Genomic DNA, 18,634 nt, shown 5'->3' on the forward strand with positions numbered 1-18,634 from the left:
TCCTCCTCGGTGAATAACTCTAGTTTTTAAAAGCTCGGGACGATTTTTGCAAATCGCCTTGGCGGGCACAAGGGTTATGTGAAATTTATCCAATAAATAATCAGACTCGTAGAATAAATTAGTGACGTTTTCATTTTAATGCTCTAAACTTTTATTCATTTTTGGCATAGTATTCTGAAATTTAACTCTATCGGAACGGCACCCTAAATATATATATTTATTTATTTATTTATTTATTTATTTTTCTTTTGGAGATTGAGAATTGACGGGCCTTTGGCCACAATGGAAAAGAGCCTAATTAACAGTATTAAAAAGGGTATAAAACTACAAATATCATGTCACGTTCTCACCCCAAAGTAGAGGCCAAAATATACCTTTTCAACTCAAGAACATGAAGCCACCTAGAGAGAACCATAGATTTTGTTTGAGCATTTGCACTCTCACTAATTCACAGGAGAAAAAGATAATTTCATTACAAGTGTACAGATTTTGTTTGAACATTCGCACTCATTAATTCACAGAAGCAAAAGACAAATTTCATTACAAGAGTATACAAATCTCGTTACAATAGTATATACTATGAAAGCCTCTAGCATAGATTACAACGCATATTTCAAGTCAAGAAGCAGAGACGCATGACGCTACACATAACAGTTCAGAAACAGCAACAGCAACTTCAGAGTAGCAGCGTATCATCCAACCAGTTATGCTGAATAATATCCATGCTCATTGAAAGCGCAGGCAGCCATTGCTGATCACATAAATAGCTTGCGCTGTAATTTCAAAATTGCATGTATTTCATCGAATCAGAGGTCATGGTCCCGTCACTCCAGGGAAGAGCTCTGATATCTTGGTGAACACATCCATAACCTAAGAAAAGGGAAAAGTGCAAATAAATTGAGTTGAGCTCGGTGCACGTGCTTGGATAAGTTAATAGGGTTAATGTTTATTAAAGGAAATGAACCGCTATGTGGAGAATATAAATGTTACCACTAACAAGTGATCTTGAGAAAAAGTGCAGATGAAAATGATAAGATGACAAGTAATAGCATAGTTTACGAGTATTATCAAAATATTAGGATCGATATAATTAGACAGTTGGCAGACAACTCTATCAAGCAGTATCAACTTAGATAGTGAAAGACACAACAAAGCATAAAATCTTCGGATGAGGCAGTCTGACGAGATTTGCATTTACGACGCACAACATAAACCAAGGACAAAGAGCCAAAGTTAAACAAAATAAATGTGTGATGAAAGTGAGATTCAAATCTCACCTCCTTGTCATTCTGATATTTTGCAATACTCAAGGGATTTTGCGAGCACTGCAAAAAGAGAAGAGTGTTGGCAAAGTAACAGGCTTGCAGTACTAATATAAACGAAAAGGAAATATTATTTCAACATACATCCATGATGGCAGCTTGCACTTTTGGGTTTTGAAATGCCATGGCAACTTCAGGGTTTGCCATGATTTTAGATATAACTTCTTCTGGAGTGAGCCCTATCTGGTCTGCATGCAAAACAGATGTAATAAGAGTAGGATTCTTATAACTTGCGAATGACAGTGAGAAGCATTTACTCAATGCTATCCACATATGGATTTTGGGAAGAAAAGTTTGACAACAGCCGGTAACCTGCTACTAGTTGCGGCATGTAACAGTAGAGACTAACATGTTAACTGGAAGAGAAATGTTTGTGCTGTTTTCTGTACTAGCTTGCACGCGGGTGTCTCACTTTTATGTTATCCAAACAAGATTTTAGATAGAGGATAATTATCTCTAACCTAAATCAACATCTTTTTCCTTCAGTTCAACTTGACCTATCAAATCCTAATCTCAACTAAAAAAAGGAAAGTAAAGTAAAACAAGGCCCTGAGTATTGTCATGCATAAAATGCATGTAATACCTCTGCAAGCATATTATAGACCACCACAAGTCCTGAGTGTTAAACACTACAAATCAAAGATCAGCTCAAAATATAGTATTCCACATGCGTAATTTCTAACTCCCAGAACGCCAAGAAAGTCGTTTTTGACACCTAAAAGTTCTTCCGGTAAGAACAAATATTTATAGAAAAAGAAACAAGAATGTATTTGAATTACTCACCAAATTGTTGTTTGACCTCAGGGCTGCTCAGATCAAAATTTTTCAAAGAATCCATCATACGACTGTCCCATTCACCACTTCCCCCCATATTGCTTCTGAACAAGCACAAGATTACTAAATATAACACACACACATACTATACAAGCTGCACAAGTGCACATTGCTTCGAAAGAAAGACAAATAACGAGTGTTTGACACAACTAACAGAAGCTCTAACAAAAGAACTTCAGAAACTCAAAATTTCATGAATATGGAAGCCACGTTGTTATTTACTTAAGAAAAGAAAGAAAATAGTGAAGGCAGTTTATTCAACTGCAGGTTTTCAAAACTAAATTACATAACCTTGAAATCTATAGTAGCGGAGAGTAAGTTGCTAATACTCTGGCACTTTCAAAGCTGATATGGAGAAAGCATAAATTGGGTATTAACACACTTGATTTCAGATTTTCTCAAACCATAACTTAGTTGGTGGAGCAATTAGTAATGTAGTATTAAAAAATAACTCCTGATTCATGACCTGGCAGCTGAACATGGTGCAAATCCATAATACCTAAACATGGGATATAGGTTCATTTCATGAGTCGAGAGTGGGCAGGCGCATTAAATTCAATAAAATTTAGGGCATGGAAAGACAGACGAGTATGTGTGAGTATATAATTGATCATATTTAGTGGATCAATAGATCTTTCTTAACACTTAAAAACTACTTCTTTAAACATTGGAACATAGTATTAGATCACAAGGATATGAGTTTGAATCACGATAGAATATTAAAAAAACTCAATACTAGTGGACACTTCTTGTTTATATCCATGACCCAAGGATCCTTTCCGGATTTTCTTTCAAGAGCCATGACCAAGTTTGGGACACATGAGTCAAGATTTTCTGCCTCATTCCCATATCTGGCACCACAATTTGTTGTAAAAAGAAAGGCAGCACTTTCCATACTGCTACTGCCACAGTTGTCTGAACTCTGAAGCTTGTAAGGTTCACAACGTTTTAATATATATCAACAGAAACTAAGAGCTGACGGATATAAAAGGAATACATTTAGACTACAAGAAAATTTACATACTCAGTCTCTAATAAGGAAATTTCGTAGCAATAACTATTAACCAGAAGGTGATTTGACAGAAAAATGCATATACCAGCGGGTTGGTCTTAATTTGAATGATATATTTTATTGAAATCATAGCAGACACAAGCTAGTACGTAGCAGATGTATAAATTACTGTAAACACAAGTAGAACAATGAACTTACAGCATGTCTTGCAGCTGTCGGCGGTATTCTGGATTCTGTAGCATCCCTAAAATAAGATGATAAAGCTCCAACATCTTTATTTGTCTTAATGAGAAGTACATCTTATATGAGATATATACATGCTTACACTAGTACCAAAAGAGACGGCGAAAAATGGAATGGTACAATAGTGTGAATAACATACACTTAAAAGTAGTTGGATTCCTCATCTCCTCAGGCAAATACCTGGATCATATATAAAAGAATTGAATCAATTTGCTGAAACACAAATAGTGAAGCATAAGCCTAACGAAGTAAAAAAGCGGGGAAAGCATTAAAAAATATTTTTTTTAATAAAATTAAGTTCACATGCTGAAAAACTGAAAATTGATCACTATGCGAGATAAATGCAGAATATCAAACAGGGAACAGTCAAAGATAATAAAAACATACAAAGATATACACAATCGAAATAAAATGTAAACTATGTATTCAAAAGGAGGAATAATCCATTCAACCAGCTTTAGAAAACATATATAACATGATCACACTTATATGCATAGGTTACCATCACCACAATTATCAAAGCCTTTTTCCACAAATGAGTTTAGCTATGAAAGCACAACGAAACCATGAAGCTTTATCCAAAATTAACTAAATTTTCACAAGCATCTATCAGCCCCTAATTAATGACGCTATAATGAGTATGTGCAATTATTGGAAATGAGAAGTATGGGCAAGAGAAGGCATTGTGCGTCATGCAACCTCGGTCTCATTCCGTACTTGGACCACGAAACTGTCAAAATTGTATTCATTTATTTTCTGAATTAATCATTAAAAAACAGACTGATAAAAACTGGGAAAGTAATTCACTAGGAAAATAGGATTTTATTCCTAAATGTTTCTCAAGGTATTGAGGCAGCCGCAGAACTTAATGCATAGAGTCCACTCATCCCCATCTCTCTTTGATATATACCTAATTTCTCTCTAGAGATAATCAGTTGCCTATGTAAGGAGAAAATGCAACCATATCTCCTCAACCTCATAACTTTTTTGCAAAACAGAACTGAATTTCTTATTTGGTTCCAGTTGTTGTCGATCTAATTTAGATGAGGGTTTTCCACACACCCTATTAACTACTTATCTGGTTTCAGGAGACCTTTGCTCCTCAAGTCACTTGACAGAAGTAGTATACATAATTTTGCCTATTGGAAAGGAGGAAACGTTACATGAAATTATCACAATCAAACAAATAGAAAATCAGCTATAACAATCGCATGTATTGACATGCGGTCCATATGTATAAATGCATCCATTCTAAAAAAATATAGCACTAAATGAGTGATCATCTTACGGATAAACCATCTTCTGCACATTAGGATCCTCCATCATTTTCTCCAATGCTTCAACTGACAGGAGAGATGGTTCTTTACCTGTTTGTACAAGCATACATTAGACTAATCCAGGTAAAAATGTTTATTCAAGAAAATAAATATAGATTTTGAACGATGCTCGACTAGAACTCTGATAGAATATAAGCTCAACAGTTGTCATAGCATCAGAGAGAGAGAAATATCTAGAATGCTAAATAAATAGTAAATAAACAGATGACCACAGAAATAATCAAAGTTACTTGAAGAAAAGTGACGCTGCCACTGATGACCACTAAAATGGCCAATCTGAAGCAAAATGTCAAGCATGTATTTTATGAAACCTATGATTCTAACATACGCTGATATTGAATGGACTCAGACATACACAGATGCATGTGCACACACACAAATAAATAAATGTAAAGAGAAAAGGAAGTTGGAAATAAATATAGGAGCAGCTGAGCAAAATGCTAGGGGACAAATGAAAAATCTCCTTTCCCACAGTAAGCTCCAGTGAGAATGACTTAATCTGAGACGATCACCACAAATCAACACCACATGATGCCACTAAATTAGTTTCAAAGAGACAAAGCTTGGCATAATTTCTGCTAGGGAGTACAGCATTAGAAATATTCAATATAAATTAATCCATGCTAAAGAAAGATATTATGGTATAAGCTATAAATCAGAAATTATTCAACCTAGTGTCTTACCAGATTGTGAGTGGTCGCTGGAAGCATTTGCGTCCTGCTTAGTGGCAGCTCCATTTGGTGAAACCTTAAAAATGACAGCACCATGTATCAAAGGATATGTTGCAAGGCATATATGGGGTAAATTGTATAAGGATAGCAACAAAACTGACTTCCTTCTCATAATTAGAATTTCTAGATGCACTGCTGCTTACCGAATCTACTGAATATCCTGAATCCTTCTGCAGAACTTCATCTGGAGAAACATCTACAAAAGCTGCATAAAGAATGTTATCAGAGAGATGAAATATGTCAACTGAAGTGAGAAATGACTTATCAAGAATATTTGAATACTGAAGTTTCTAGGCATCTTCTAGAAGGATGGTTCAGCGCATGCAGGTATATAGAATTGCAAGCAGACTTCTGAATATTTTCCGCCCCTAATGTATATGATCCATTAGGCATTTAGATGATGAGTGAATGGAGGGTTGAAGATACCAAAACATAAAATTCCCTGCACAATTTAAGTACTAAGGAAGAAAACATGATTTTAGCAAGCTCTCGCTTTTATGTTCAGAGATGCATTGACCATCACTTATCATCAATACTAGACCAGTTCAAAAGATATTTATTTGGCACCATTTTTTTTGGGCGCAATCAAGTGCTAACGTAAAAAAAAGCATGGCTTTAGTAACCTAAATCTTTTATGCTTAGTGACATATTGGCCATCAATAAATACTGTAAGCACAAAGTGCCCCTTGTTCTTCCTAATTTTTCACGTCCAACCAACTACTTGAAAATCAGTACCCTCCAATAAAAACAGCAAAGTCCCATCTCGCTCTTGGCCTACCATAAACCATCAAACAGAACCAAAGGATGCCTATGAGCTTCAAGAGTTGGAATTCAAATCAAACAATAAAAGGGTTGGGAGCTTTGAATTTGGGAATAGATCTGATCTTTTAGGGGTTTTAAATGTCGGATGTCGGGTTCATGTCGGATGGCTGAAATCCATGTCGGATGTCGGGTTCATGTCGGATGGCTGAAATCCATTGTCGTTGTCTCCTACCGTTGTTTCCACCATCATCACTACAAGGATGATGATGAAGATCATATAAAGAGTCTTATTAGTATTTTAAAATGTTATGATTTAATGTGGGTGTTTTTAGTTTATAAAGTTTTAGTAACTTTACTTTTAAGTGCACAATGACTTTGATTTGAATAGCTTAGGGTGTTATTGTTAGTCTTTGCTTGGAATGTTTCATATTTTTCATGAATTATTATATTTTAATATATGATAAGTATATATCAAAATTTTTAAAAAAACATAATTCTGTGTGATTCGATCAATCGTCACATGATTAGCTAATCGATACCTGATATTGGACCGTACGCATAATGAATCCGTGTTTTAGAACCTTGAAAATGGATGTGTAGTGTAGGATATATTCGAAAAAATTTAAGTTATGGGTTTTTGTAAAATTATCCCTTAAATCTTGGTATTTGCAAAATTGCCCCCACAATTATCACCTTGATTTTTCTACCCCTTCCACTTACCAATTGTAGTTTTTAAACAAGAAATTCATTGCAAACCTATTGAAAATTATTAGGAATTTTGACATTGCCTAGTTAAAAGGAAACATTCTTTATGTTGGAGAGGTAAAAGAATCCAATATGCTAATTTCACAACGCAATTTCGCAAATACCAAGATTTGAGGCGTATTGTATAATTGAATACTAGTCCAACAAATTTCATAATGCAAATGAAAAATAGTCCCTCGCCCTTTATGCGCCTTTATACGCTTAAAGCATATAATAAATAGATGCATATACTTAAGTAAGGAGTGTTCAAGAAGTCTCAAGTATGAGTACGACACGTGTCGGGTGCAGGTTTGGCTCCATATTAGAAGTACCCAGGTAACATAGATGGGGTCTTTATGGGAGCACCTATATGATTTTCCAGCATCAAAATGAGAAAAAAATAAAATTTTAAGAGTTAATATGGAATATGAAGGATATTCACAAAAAACTAAAACTTTTTATAGTGAAATCCAAATCACAAAGCAATGATATTAAAAGTATACCAAGTAGGGAAGAAGAAGAAGACACCGAAGATTTATTTGAACCAAAACTTTAACTACCTTAGAGTTGACTCTAACCCTTCTACTGAAAAGCAAGTTTGCATCCGTCTCAACCCAAGAAGCATTTGCTTGGTACAAAAATTGAATCCACCATAGAGTGAAACTATACACACAGATCTACAAGAACATCAAGCGCTCAATTCTTAAATTTATTTAAAGTTTTAAATATCAACACAAAGTGTAAGCTAGAAAGTCACCCACCCCCCACCCAAAAAAAAATAATAATAATAATAATAACGTGCATACACGCACAAACCACCACCACAAAAAGGACATAACATTCACGAAATCATAATATATGCAGGATCTAACTTCAGAGTTCAGATAAAAAAACAGTTTTGTGAATTTCAAAAAAGCGAGATACCATATTTCTTCTGTTCCTTCCTGATTTGTGGTTCATCTCCAACTTCAGTAGGTGAAGACGCTTCCACTTCGGTAGCAGGGACATCTACTGTAACGGCTGCTTGTGAAGAAACACGTGATGGTGATGGACTGCTTGAAAATGAGGGTGACGGAGTACTCGAACCTGATGGTGGTTTAGGAGGAAATTGGAAAGGTGAACCTTGTGGGAAAGTAGCATTACTAAATTGACCACCTTGTGGTGCTGATTGACCCATCATTGCCTTGAAAGCTTGCTGCATTGCATATTGCTGAATGAGACAACAAGTTAGTGTCAACAGTGTCACATCAAAAAAACTAAAGTAACAAATGCTCATACAAGAAATACGAAGTAAGCAGCTAGCTATGGAAGCCACTATCTCCTAGAAAACAACAAAAGTTCTTTCACCACACATACAATTCAATTTACGCAAGCAGATATGCATCTATAGTAATCTAAAACTCTTTAATACATATCCTTCGTGATAAGAGTGCATGCAGCTTTGCAGCACATGTAATGAGTGAATATCTATGTCCATATTTTGTTGACTTACACACGAGACTCTACCTACATATTTTATAGATTATACTGAATTCATAGCTACACAACATCAGCACTCTCTAAGAGCCATTGAACCTCACATGATAGAATGCACACTAGTGCTATATAACAAACTCCAAAGGAAAATATCAAAATGAAAAATCATGGATGACCTGTAGAGTACATAGCGGCATATCATATACACAAGAACAATTATTGTATATAATAATTAAAGTATAAACAGAACTGATTCAATAATATAGTCTAATGTCCAGAGCGGATTACAGAGAGGATAGCATTATAAGAAGTCATGATTTAATAAGAGACGCAACCTGCAAACCTTAACAAGCTATTACAGATTTGACAATAAGATGAGTATATAAAACATTGAAGTTAAGTTATTTTACTTCCAGCTCTAAACCTCACATTAGAGCGATTCTGACATCACCAGCTGCATGCATTACAGATATGTGGCTTTGCACTGGGTATGCTCACCTTTACTTTTGTTGCCACCTGCCAAATCAGTAGAGATTGTTGTTAAAAAAACTGATCACAAAGCCCATGAAAAGACAAGAAAGAAATCAACCAAACAACTTAACTCACCACAGAGAATAATGCAGAGATCCCGACCCCAACTCCAATCCATAAAAGAGGTGAGCCTCTAAAATGTTTCAAAAATATTAGAGAAAATATATGACGCAAGTACATCAGGTGATAAAATTTTAGAGAAGGGGGAGAAGGTTGGAAGAGAAAAGAAGTCCCTCTACAGACTTAAATGGAAGAAACAGTACAGTAGCTTACATATATGAGGGTGGGGGTGGTACTGGAAGCTGAGGCGTAGCACTAGCTGTAGACATCTCACTGCTGCTCGAAGATGAAATTCTTGCAAAATTTTCTCTCTCTAATTTCATCAAAAATGCAGTGCACAAACAAAGTGTTACACAGATAAGCCACAAATGGGAGAAAAAAAGGTAGATGCTAAACAAAAACATAGGCAGACAAAGAAAGTTCAATGTATTAATAATATAGTTGTCAAACAAGAAAGGGCTGTATAGTTATCTGTGGGTCAGGATTTGATACCAGAATGTTAAACTATTGTATTAAATACCTCTAGTTCTATTAGACTTCAACCCTTCATGATGTTTAGCCCTAAACTTGTAACAAGAAAAATATATAAAGGGACTCATATGTTCATATATCTCCATCGCTAAGTCAAGGATAGCCATTTTGGTTGAGGCCCTTGAGAAGGAGGACGAAAGATCCTCAGGCAATCAGGCTGCATGTTTCCTAATTATAATTATCCCATCTAAAAGTTTCTCCATGTCATTTCGTTTGTCACATTTTCATTTTATATTTTTTTCGTGGATAGGATAGCTAGCTTTTTATCAAAAAACTGGAACTATGTTAAGCCTCTAAACTTCTCTGGAGAGAGTCATAAAGCCTGTCTCGACCTACCAAACTACATAGTGGCCTTATCCTAATGGGTTATTTATATTGTTCCTCGTGAACTGCGTAATATAAAATGTACATGGACAAAAGAGGAACATGGTTCAAAGATTTCTAATTCATTCATAGAATGATTTCAAAACAAATGGTTGTTTAGCATAGAACAAAAGATCCATTAGACGGATTGTTGGGACAAACTCGGGGCCCAATAGAGCAGGGTCGCAGCAATAGTAGAGCAAAAGTAGAGATAAAATATTGGACACACAGATTTACGTGGTTCGGCACTTGATTGCCTACGTCCACGGGCAAGGATAGAAGAATTCACTATGAGGAGAAAACTCTGGAGTTACAATCTCTCTTTCTAAGGAGATACTCTCTCTATTTTTTCTCTCACACTCTTCTATATAAGAAGTTGTTTCTGGGATGAGATTTCCTTAAGGATTTGGAGCCCTATTTATAGTTTTTTGAAAAACACTATGCATAATAAAATATTAATATTTTACTGTGCATTTCTAAAATCTTCAAACTTCACGGCTGCTTTCGGTGTGATAATTTAAGGTGGGTCACACTCCTTTTGCTTTCTTTTCTTTTGTCAAACAAGATGGCTGGGAGTGGATTTGGAGGTTTGGCTACATTAGGCGTCTGACAATCTCCCACTTGAAGATTTGATTGAGCATCAATCATATCTTCACACCATTCTTTCTATCTTACCATCTTCATGTTGCTTACGTCTCCGACAGACCACAGGAGGATCGACACCAAGTAAATTTGTCGGTATGGACTGCTTTTATCAAAAAATCTGCTAGGTTGTCCTTGGTGTGAATTTTCTGCATATCCACTGTTCCTTCTTCCACTTTCTCACGAACGAAGTGATACTGAACTCGAATGTGCTTGGTCTTTGAATGAAAGGCTGGATTTCTTGCCAATTGCAAAGCACTCTGACTGTCACAAAATAGAACAATCTTCTTTTGTTCATGGCCGAGTTCCTCCAGCACCATCTTCAACCACATCGCTTCTTTACTAGCTTGTGTAGCTGCTACATACTCTGCTTCTGTTGTTGAAGTAGCCACAACTGACTGTAGTTTTAAAACCCAGCTTACAGCTCCGCCAGCAAATGCAAACACATAGCCTGTGGTGGATTTGCTATTATCACGATCACCTGCATAATCAGAATCAACATATCCACTAACAATAAAATCAGATCCCCCATAACATAATGCAACATTTGAGGTTCCTTGAATGTATCTTAGAACCATCTTTATAACATTCCAATGCTCTTTACCAGGATTCGCCATGTATCGACTAATCAGTCCCACTGCTTGTGCAATGTCTGGTCTTGTACAAATCATCGCGAACATTAAGCTTCCCACTGCTGATGCATACGGTACTCGAGACATCTCCATCCTCTCTTCTTCACTACTAGGACTCATACTAGAGGATAACTTAAAATTAACAGGAAGTAGGGTAGAAATTGACTTACAATCTAGCATGTTAAAGCGTCGTAAGATTTTCTTCAAATAGTTCTTCTGAGAAAGCCAAATCTTCCTATTAATTCTGTCTCGGTAAATTTGCATCCCTAGAATCTTGTTTGTAGATCCTAAATCCTTCATTTCAAATTCTCTAGCCAACTGAGCCTTTAATTCTTTGATACGATCTTTGTTGGGGCCTGCAACCAACATGTCGTCAACATACAACAATAAGATAACAAAGTTATTTTCACCAAACCTCTTGAAATATGCACAATGATCTGAATTAAGTCTGTTGTATCCAAGGCTCATGATGAATGAATCAAATCTCTTGTACCAACACCTCGGCGCCTGCTTTAGAACGTACAGAGATTTGTTCAATCTGCAAACCAAGTTCTTTTTTCCTTTTTCTTCAAAACCTTCTGGTTGGAGCATATAAATTTCTTCTTCAAGATCTCCATGAAGAAATGTTGTTTTCACATCTATCGCTCTAGATTAAGTCAAATATAGCGCTCATAGTCAGGACTATTCGGACTGTTGTTAGTCGAACTATAGGAGAAAATATTTCATTAAAATCAATACCTTCTTTCTGAGCATATCCTTTTACCACCAATCTAGCACGTGGTGCACATCCAAAAGCCCCTACAGCCCACATCATTAATACATCATATGGTACGTGAATTTCTGGATGTGTAAACACCAGTGTTTTAAATATCGGCCGACATGTCGGACATGTCGGCCGATATGTCGGATCGGGTGGTCTAGCGGTATGAGTCGGGCTAATTCAAGTCGTATATCGTTTTTTAAGAGGAAATCAGAGATATCGGGTATAAATCGGATATGTCGGCCGATTTTTCACCTTTGAAAAATCAGCCGACTTCTATTAAAATCGGTTCAGAGATGTTTTTGATTTATTGGGTTTGGGTTTTCACAAAACCCAAGCCGACTTCTATTAAAATCGGTTCAGAGATGTTTTTGATTTATTGGGTTTGGGTTTTCACAAAACCCAAACCCATTTGACCGCTGCTAACCTTTTCAGGGATTTTTAGAAGCCGAAAACGAGAAAGAAATCATCCCTCAGCCGAAAACGAGAAAGAAAAACACCGCTTGAGAAAACTAGGGCATCGTCAGCCGCAATCTTCAGCGCCTCTTCGACGACATCTTCGACCGACCGCCTTCAATCTTCAGCGCCTCTTCGACGACATCTTCGACCGACCGCCTTCAATCTTCAGCGCCTCTTCGACGACAGCTTCGACCGACCGCACTTCGACCGACCGCATCTTCGAGTTCCACCGCATCTTCGACCGCATCTTCCTGAGGTATGTCTCTCTCTCCCCCTTTCTCTCTCCCCCCTTCTCTCTCCCCCCTCTCTCTCTCTGAGTCTGAGCGCCTCTCTTGAGAATAGGTGGATTCGGTACTGGGACTTTTTTTTGTGGGCTTATAGAAAACGAATTGGGTTTAAGTGGCCAAGTGGGTACTGGGACTTTTTTTATGTGTCCTGTGCAGTTTCATGTGGGTTTATAGAAAACGAAATTGAATCTCTTAGTTTTTAGTTATTTTGTCATTTTGTCTAACAACCGAGAATTATTTTGTTTTCTAACAAATTGGGTTTAAGACAGATTGGGTTTAATAACCGAGAATCTCTTAGTTTTCAAAAACAAATTGGGTTTAAGACAGAATTATGAACAGTGTATGATATTTGTCATTTTGTCTAACAACCGAGAATTATTTTGTTAGGATATTTTGAATTAATTAATATGAAAGATTGATGGAGAACTTATTGTTTTAAGAATGCTTAGATTACATTTAGGACATGATATTGTACATATGCGCCCACCCGATATGGCAATCCGATATTTAGTCCATGTCCCCCGATATATCCCCGATTTCCGCTATCCGACATGGATTTCAGCCGTCCGACATGAACCCGATATCCGATATTTAAAACCTTGGACACAAGTTCCCAAGTCTTGTTCTTATGGAGAGCTTTAATTTCTTCCTGCATTGCTGTCATCCATAAAGATGCATCTGTGTTATTTATAGCTTCATGAAAAGTTGATGGCTCTCCATCTTCTGTTAGAAGACAGTATGCAACATTACTCTCCGTAATATACTCCGAGTGCCAAGTCAGTGGTCTTCTCTCACGAGTTGACCTTCGAACTTCTGGAGCCTCGGACTCGACCGGTTCTTGTACATCATGCTCCGGTGTTCCTTCAGAAGAATTCAGATTATCTTCTACCTGAACAGCTACAGTCTCTGAATCCTTCCTCGAACTGTTTTCTTTCTCTTCGCTTTGTAGTTGGTTCTCTACAAAGATAACATCTCTGCTGATGATAACATTGCGGGCAGTGGGATCCCACAGGCGATACCCCTTTACTCCATCAGCATACCCCAAGAATATGTATTTTCTGGATTTTGAATCCAGCTTTGTAATTTCTTGGGCATTGTACATTACGTACACTGGACATCCAAATATATGAAGGTTGGAATAATCAGCTGGCTTGCTAGTCCACATCTCCATTGACGTCTTCAATTGTATTGCAGTTGATGGAGATCGATTCACCACATAATAAGCGGTTTTTACTGCTTCCGTCCAAAAGACTTTTTCCGGAGACGTAAGCAACATGAAGATGACAAGATAGAAAGAATGGTGTGAAGATATGATTGATGCTCAATCAAATCTTCAAGTGGGAGATTGTCAGGCGCCTAATGCAACCAAACATCCAAATCTACTCAGCCATCTTGTTTGACAAAAGAAAAGAAAACAAAAGTTGTGAGCCCCCGATTAAAGAAAAAATAGAGAGTATCTCCTTAGAAAGAGAGATTGTAACTCCAGAGTTTTCTCCTCATAGTGAATTCTTCTATCCTTACCCGTGGACTATGTTACCTAGGTACGGGTACGGGTACCGGTACGGGTACGGGACACAGCAAATTTGTAAAAAATAGGGTACGGGGACACGGCTGTATATATATAAAATAATTCACTTTAGATCAGTGTTGAATTAAATACCTATTACATTTGCAAATATACCCTAAAATATGACAATCTATTTTTATTTTATTTAACAATTCTAAGAAATAGAAAGTTATTTTTATTTTATTTAAAAATTTAGAACTAATATTATTACTTATATAAACCCAAACCCAAACCCCTCCCCACATAAAACCCAAACCCGAACCCCTCCCCCTATATAAAACCCAAACCCAACCCAAACCCAAACCCCTCCCCTATATAAAACCCCAACCCAACCCCAACCCAAACCCAAACCCAAACCCTACTCCATATAAAAAACAGGTGAAGAAAAAAACCCAAACCCGAATCCAAACCCAAACCCCTCCCCCATCAAACCCAAATTCAAACCCACACCCCTCCCCTATATAAAACCGTAACTTCCCCCTAGGGTTTTCATCTTCGTCGCCTCTTCCCATTTCTCCTCGCGAACCCAAAGCCAGTCCTCCATCGATGGCCCCTCACAAGACCCTCGAAGCTCGTCCAAGCCTCAATCCTCTGTCGGAGCTCGTCCAAGCTTCAGTCCTCCGTCGAAGCTCGTCGCTGTCGAAGAATTTGTTTCGGGCTAGGGTTTTCACTGTTCAAATCGAAGCTGGTCGTTCACTCCTCGCTCGAAGCTCGTCGCCGACTCCTCCCTCGAAGTCGTCATCCCTTGAAGCTCGTCGTCACTCGAAGATCGGCGTTTACTCCTCCCTCGACTGTCTTCCCTCCTTCAGGTTCGCGACATTTTTTCCCCTCTCACTCGTGAAATCGCCGTGTCCCTGCCGTTTGGGTGTGGATCTGCACCCAAACCGCACCCGACACGGGTACGGCACCCATTTTGTCGTACCCGGGTAACATAGCCCGTGGACGTAGGTAATCAAGTGTCGAACCACGTAAATCTGTGTGTCTGATATTTTATCTTTATTTTTGCTCTACTATTGCTGCGACCCTGCTCTATTAGGCCTCGGGTTTGTCCCAACAAGTGATATCAGAGCCAATTTAGGATACTTGTATATATCTACTTATTATATGCTCTGTGACTGCCACCAAATGTGGATCCTCCACATCAGAAAATAAGTTAGGTTATCACTTACCCTTTGAAGGTGATGGGTACTATTCACGAGTACGGTACTGTTCACAAATACGATACTATTCACAAGTACGATACTATTCATGAATACGATTATTGTTCATAAATACAGTTACTATTTACGTGAAATAGTAAGAAGTTATTGTTCGTGGTAGAAGCAATAGCGACGAAGTTCAAGATCGAGAAATTCGATGGGAGTAATTTCTCACTGTGGAAGTTAAAGATAAAGGCTATCTTAAGAAAAGATAATTGTCTGGCGGCCATCAGTGCAAGGCCGAACGACATCACAGATGATAAGAAGTGGAACGAGATGAACGAAAATGCTATTGGAAATCTCCATCTGACATTAGCAGACGTGGTGCTGTCAAGCATAGAGGAGAAGAAGACAGCAAAGGAGATCTGGGATCATGAAGATTGTTAGAGAGGCGCTTGTGGTGATAAAAGGAGAAAAGATAGCTGCAAATCTGTACATGCTCAAGGGAGAAACCATGCAAGAAGCTGATTCATGTGTGGTATCAACCAGCCGTGGAGAAGAACAAACCATGATGTGGCATCGCAAGCTAGGCCACATGTCAGAACGAGGCTTGAAGGTTCTCTCCGATCAGAAGCTGCTTCCTGGTCTTAATTCAGTAGCTCTTCCATTCTGCGAGCATTGTGTTATAAGCAAGCAGTATCGACTGAAGTTCAACACATCGAGTTCTAGAAGCAAGGCTATTCTAAAACTGGTTCATTCTGATGTATGACAAGCACCAGTTACATCCTTAGGAGGAGCAAAATACTTTGTGTCCTTTATTGATGATTACTTCAGGAGATGTTGGGTGTATCCTATCAAGAAAAAGGCAGATGTGTTCTCAGTCTTTAAAGCCTACAAAGCGCGGGTCGAGCTTGAATCTGAGAAGAAGATCAAGTGCTTAAGGTCAGATAATGAAGGAGAATACACAGATGGTGAATTCCTAGCATTCTGCAAGCAAGAAGGCATCAAAAGACAATTCAGTACGGCTTATACTCCACAACAAAATGGAGTGGCGGAGCGGATGAACAGAACTCTGTTGGAAAGAACAAGATGGCTGAGTGGATTTGGAGGTTTGGCTGCATTAGGGGCCTGACACGGATGACATTAGACACATTCAAATTACATAATTTTTTTGCCTACATATGTTTTATGATGGGATAAATGAGATGGATAGAATGGACCATCTTTTAGGTGACTGATCATAAAGTTTCATAAGTACATCGTTTAGGCGACTGAACATCACACGACATTATGCGCATTCACCCAGAAGAAGTACACATATTATGGCAAAAACCATGGATCTATGTCATCGGAAAACTATAATATATACTGACATCCATCTCCCCCCAAAAAAACCATCATAATAATTGCTGATCCTATTTCATGCATTGTTTACATTTTGTAATTGCATTTCCTTCAAAGTTAATGGGCACAATTAACATCATCACCAAAGAATGCTAACAGATTACCATTTTTAGAAATTCTTCGAGAATCTCCTTCTTTGCCCCCGCTTCTAATCGCAGATACAACAAATCTCTGCCTTTTCCCGCCCCCAACTCCTCGAAGAGAAGGACAAGCCGGCAACTGCCGGCTGAGGATTAAGCTAGGGTTTGGGGAACCAGCGAGGACTGGGAATTTGGACGATAAGAGCGCAGAATTTTCCATTAATGGTAAGGTTGAGCTCGAAACCCTAGAAAAAGTTGAGATTTTTGGTGGAGGGTTTTTGGGGAGAGAGGAGAGCGAGAGGGGAAGCTGGGAGTTGGATCGAGATGATAACTGGGAGCTGACGCCGCGGAGCTGGGCCTCCCATATACTAAAGCCCATGATTTAAACGTGAAATTGTCCGAAACAATGTTGGGCTTGGCTCGTATTGTACCCTAAATTTGTTTTAAAGACTCTTTTTTTTCGTCTCTCTCAAAGAAAAATTCCAATGACCCAAAATATGGGATCAACAGGGGGGACAAGTGAAATATCACTCTCCTATTATATAATGAGTTAGTTATCATTAATGATGGACAGTTTATTATGTAATAGGAGGGGAACACATACTTATTCCTCCTGTTTGTCCCATATTTTGGGTCCATGTAGCAAAGCTTTCTCTGAAACCTTTCTTATTTGAACTGAGTCCCTCAAATCATGAAAATCACTATTACATTCCCCAATTCTTGAGTCATTTTGAAATTGATCCCTACAATAAAATATAGACGTAGCAATTGAAGGGATTAATTTGAAATGTCTAATTAGAATTTGAGACCTAATAGCTATTTCAATGATTGAGTAGCTAACTTGGAAATAACCAAAGATTTGATGGGTCTACTAGAAAATTTGATGATTTAAGGAACTAATTTCAAAAGATAAAAGATGCAAGGGACTGATATCAAAAAATCATTTTCCCTTGCTCACTAATGATGACAATATTTTGCCCACGATAAATAATTTGGAGAAATATAAAATTATTCTATTGATATTTCTTTTTTGCTTGACTTCTTTCAACTTACAAAGCACGCATATATATACTATTATAATGACTCTTAGACTTCCTAACAAAGACTCTTGAACTTCTAAACAACATTCATGCTTCTAATATATTCATGCATTTGACTCTTCAAATAACTAAATGATCTTTCCAATTCTCAAGGTAATTAATCAAGTTTACTTTCAAAATTTTCCTTCAATCATGTTGAGCTTGCCTCGCAATAAAGTAAACACATCATGCTTCAATGACTTAGTAAATATGTTAGCCACCTAATCTCGCGATTTCACAAACTCAAGCTCAACTTTTTTGTTCTTTACTTGATCGCGGATAAAATGATATCGAGTATCAATATGTTTACTTCTTTCATGAAACACTGGATTTTTTTCGAAAGTGCAGTAGCTGATTTGTTATCAACACAAATTTTGGTCGGCTTTTCCTGTCCGAACTAAAGATATTTGATCAATTTTCTCAACCAAAGTGCGTGAGTGACACCCGATGATGTAGCAACATGTTCGGCTTCACAAATTGAAAGAGTGACTATCGGTTACTTTTTTGAAGACCAAGCAAAAGCAGTGTCGTCGATATAGAAAAGGTGTAACTAGTTGTACTCTTTCGGTCATCAACATCTCTGGTCTAGTCACAGAGAATCCTCTTTGTTGCTAACAAGTGTGAAGACCTCAGATCTTC

General features: G+C 37.6%; 1 protein-coding gene across 1 annotated transcript; it reads right to left on the bottom strand.

The window, feature by feature from the left end:
* On the bottom strand, nucleotides 448-17,307 carry LOC109823806 (protein TIC 40, chloroplastic-like). Its single transcript, XM_020390187.1, has 14 exons — nucleotides 16,941-17,307; nucleotides 9,266-9,365; nucleotides 9,068-9,125; nucleotides 8,960-8,977; nucleotides 7,910-8,195; nucleotides 5,623-5,684; nucleotides 5,432-5,495; nucleotides 4,700-4,778; nucleotides 3,551-3,591; nucleotides 3,367-3,412; nucleotides 2,106-2,200; nucleotides 1,407-1,510; nucleotides 1,278-1,325; nucleotides 448-870 (listed from the first exon to the last, which is right to left on the bottom strand). The coding sequence occupies exons 1-14, from the start codon at nucleotides 17,293-17,295 to the stop codon at nucleotides 814-816; spliced, it is 1,413 nt and encodes a 470-aa protein (XP_020245776.1). The 5' UTR covers nucleotides 17,296-17,307; the 3' UTR covers nucleotides 448-813.

This window comes from Asparagus officinalis, chromosome 9 (assembly GCF_001876935.1).
Source record: "Asparagus officinalis chromosome 9, Aspof.V1, whole genome shotgun sequence".
Classification (NCBI taxonomy): domain Eukaryota; kingdom Viridiplantae; phylum Streptophyta; class Magnoliopsida; order Asparagales; family Asparagaceae; genus Asparagus; species Asparagus officinalis.

Excerpts from the sequence above, each read along its gene's own strand:
- LOC109823806 (XM_020390187.1), bottom strand. The coding sequence starts at position 17,295 with ATGGGCTTTAGTATATGGGAGGCCCAGCTCCGCGGCGTCAGCTCCCAG. Across the intron at positions 4,779-5,431 it reads CAGCGACCACTCACAATCTG|GTAAAGAACCATCTCTCCTG; the intron begins GTAAGACACTAG and ends TTGTACAAACAG. Across the intron at positions 1,326-1,406 it reads TGCAAGCTGCCATCATGGAT|TGCTCGCAAAATCCCTTGAG; the intron begins GTATGTTGAAAT and ends CTCTTTTTGCAG.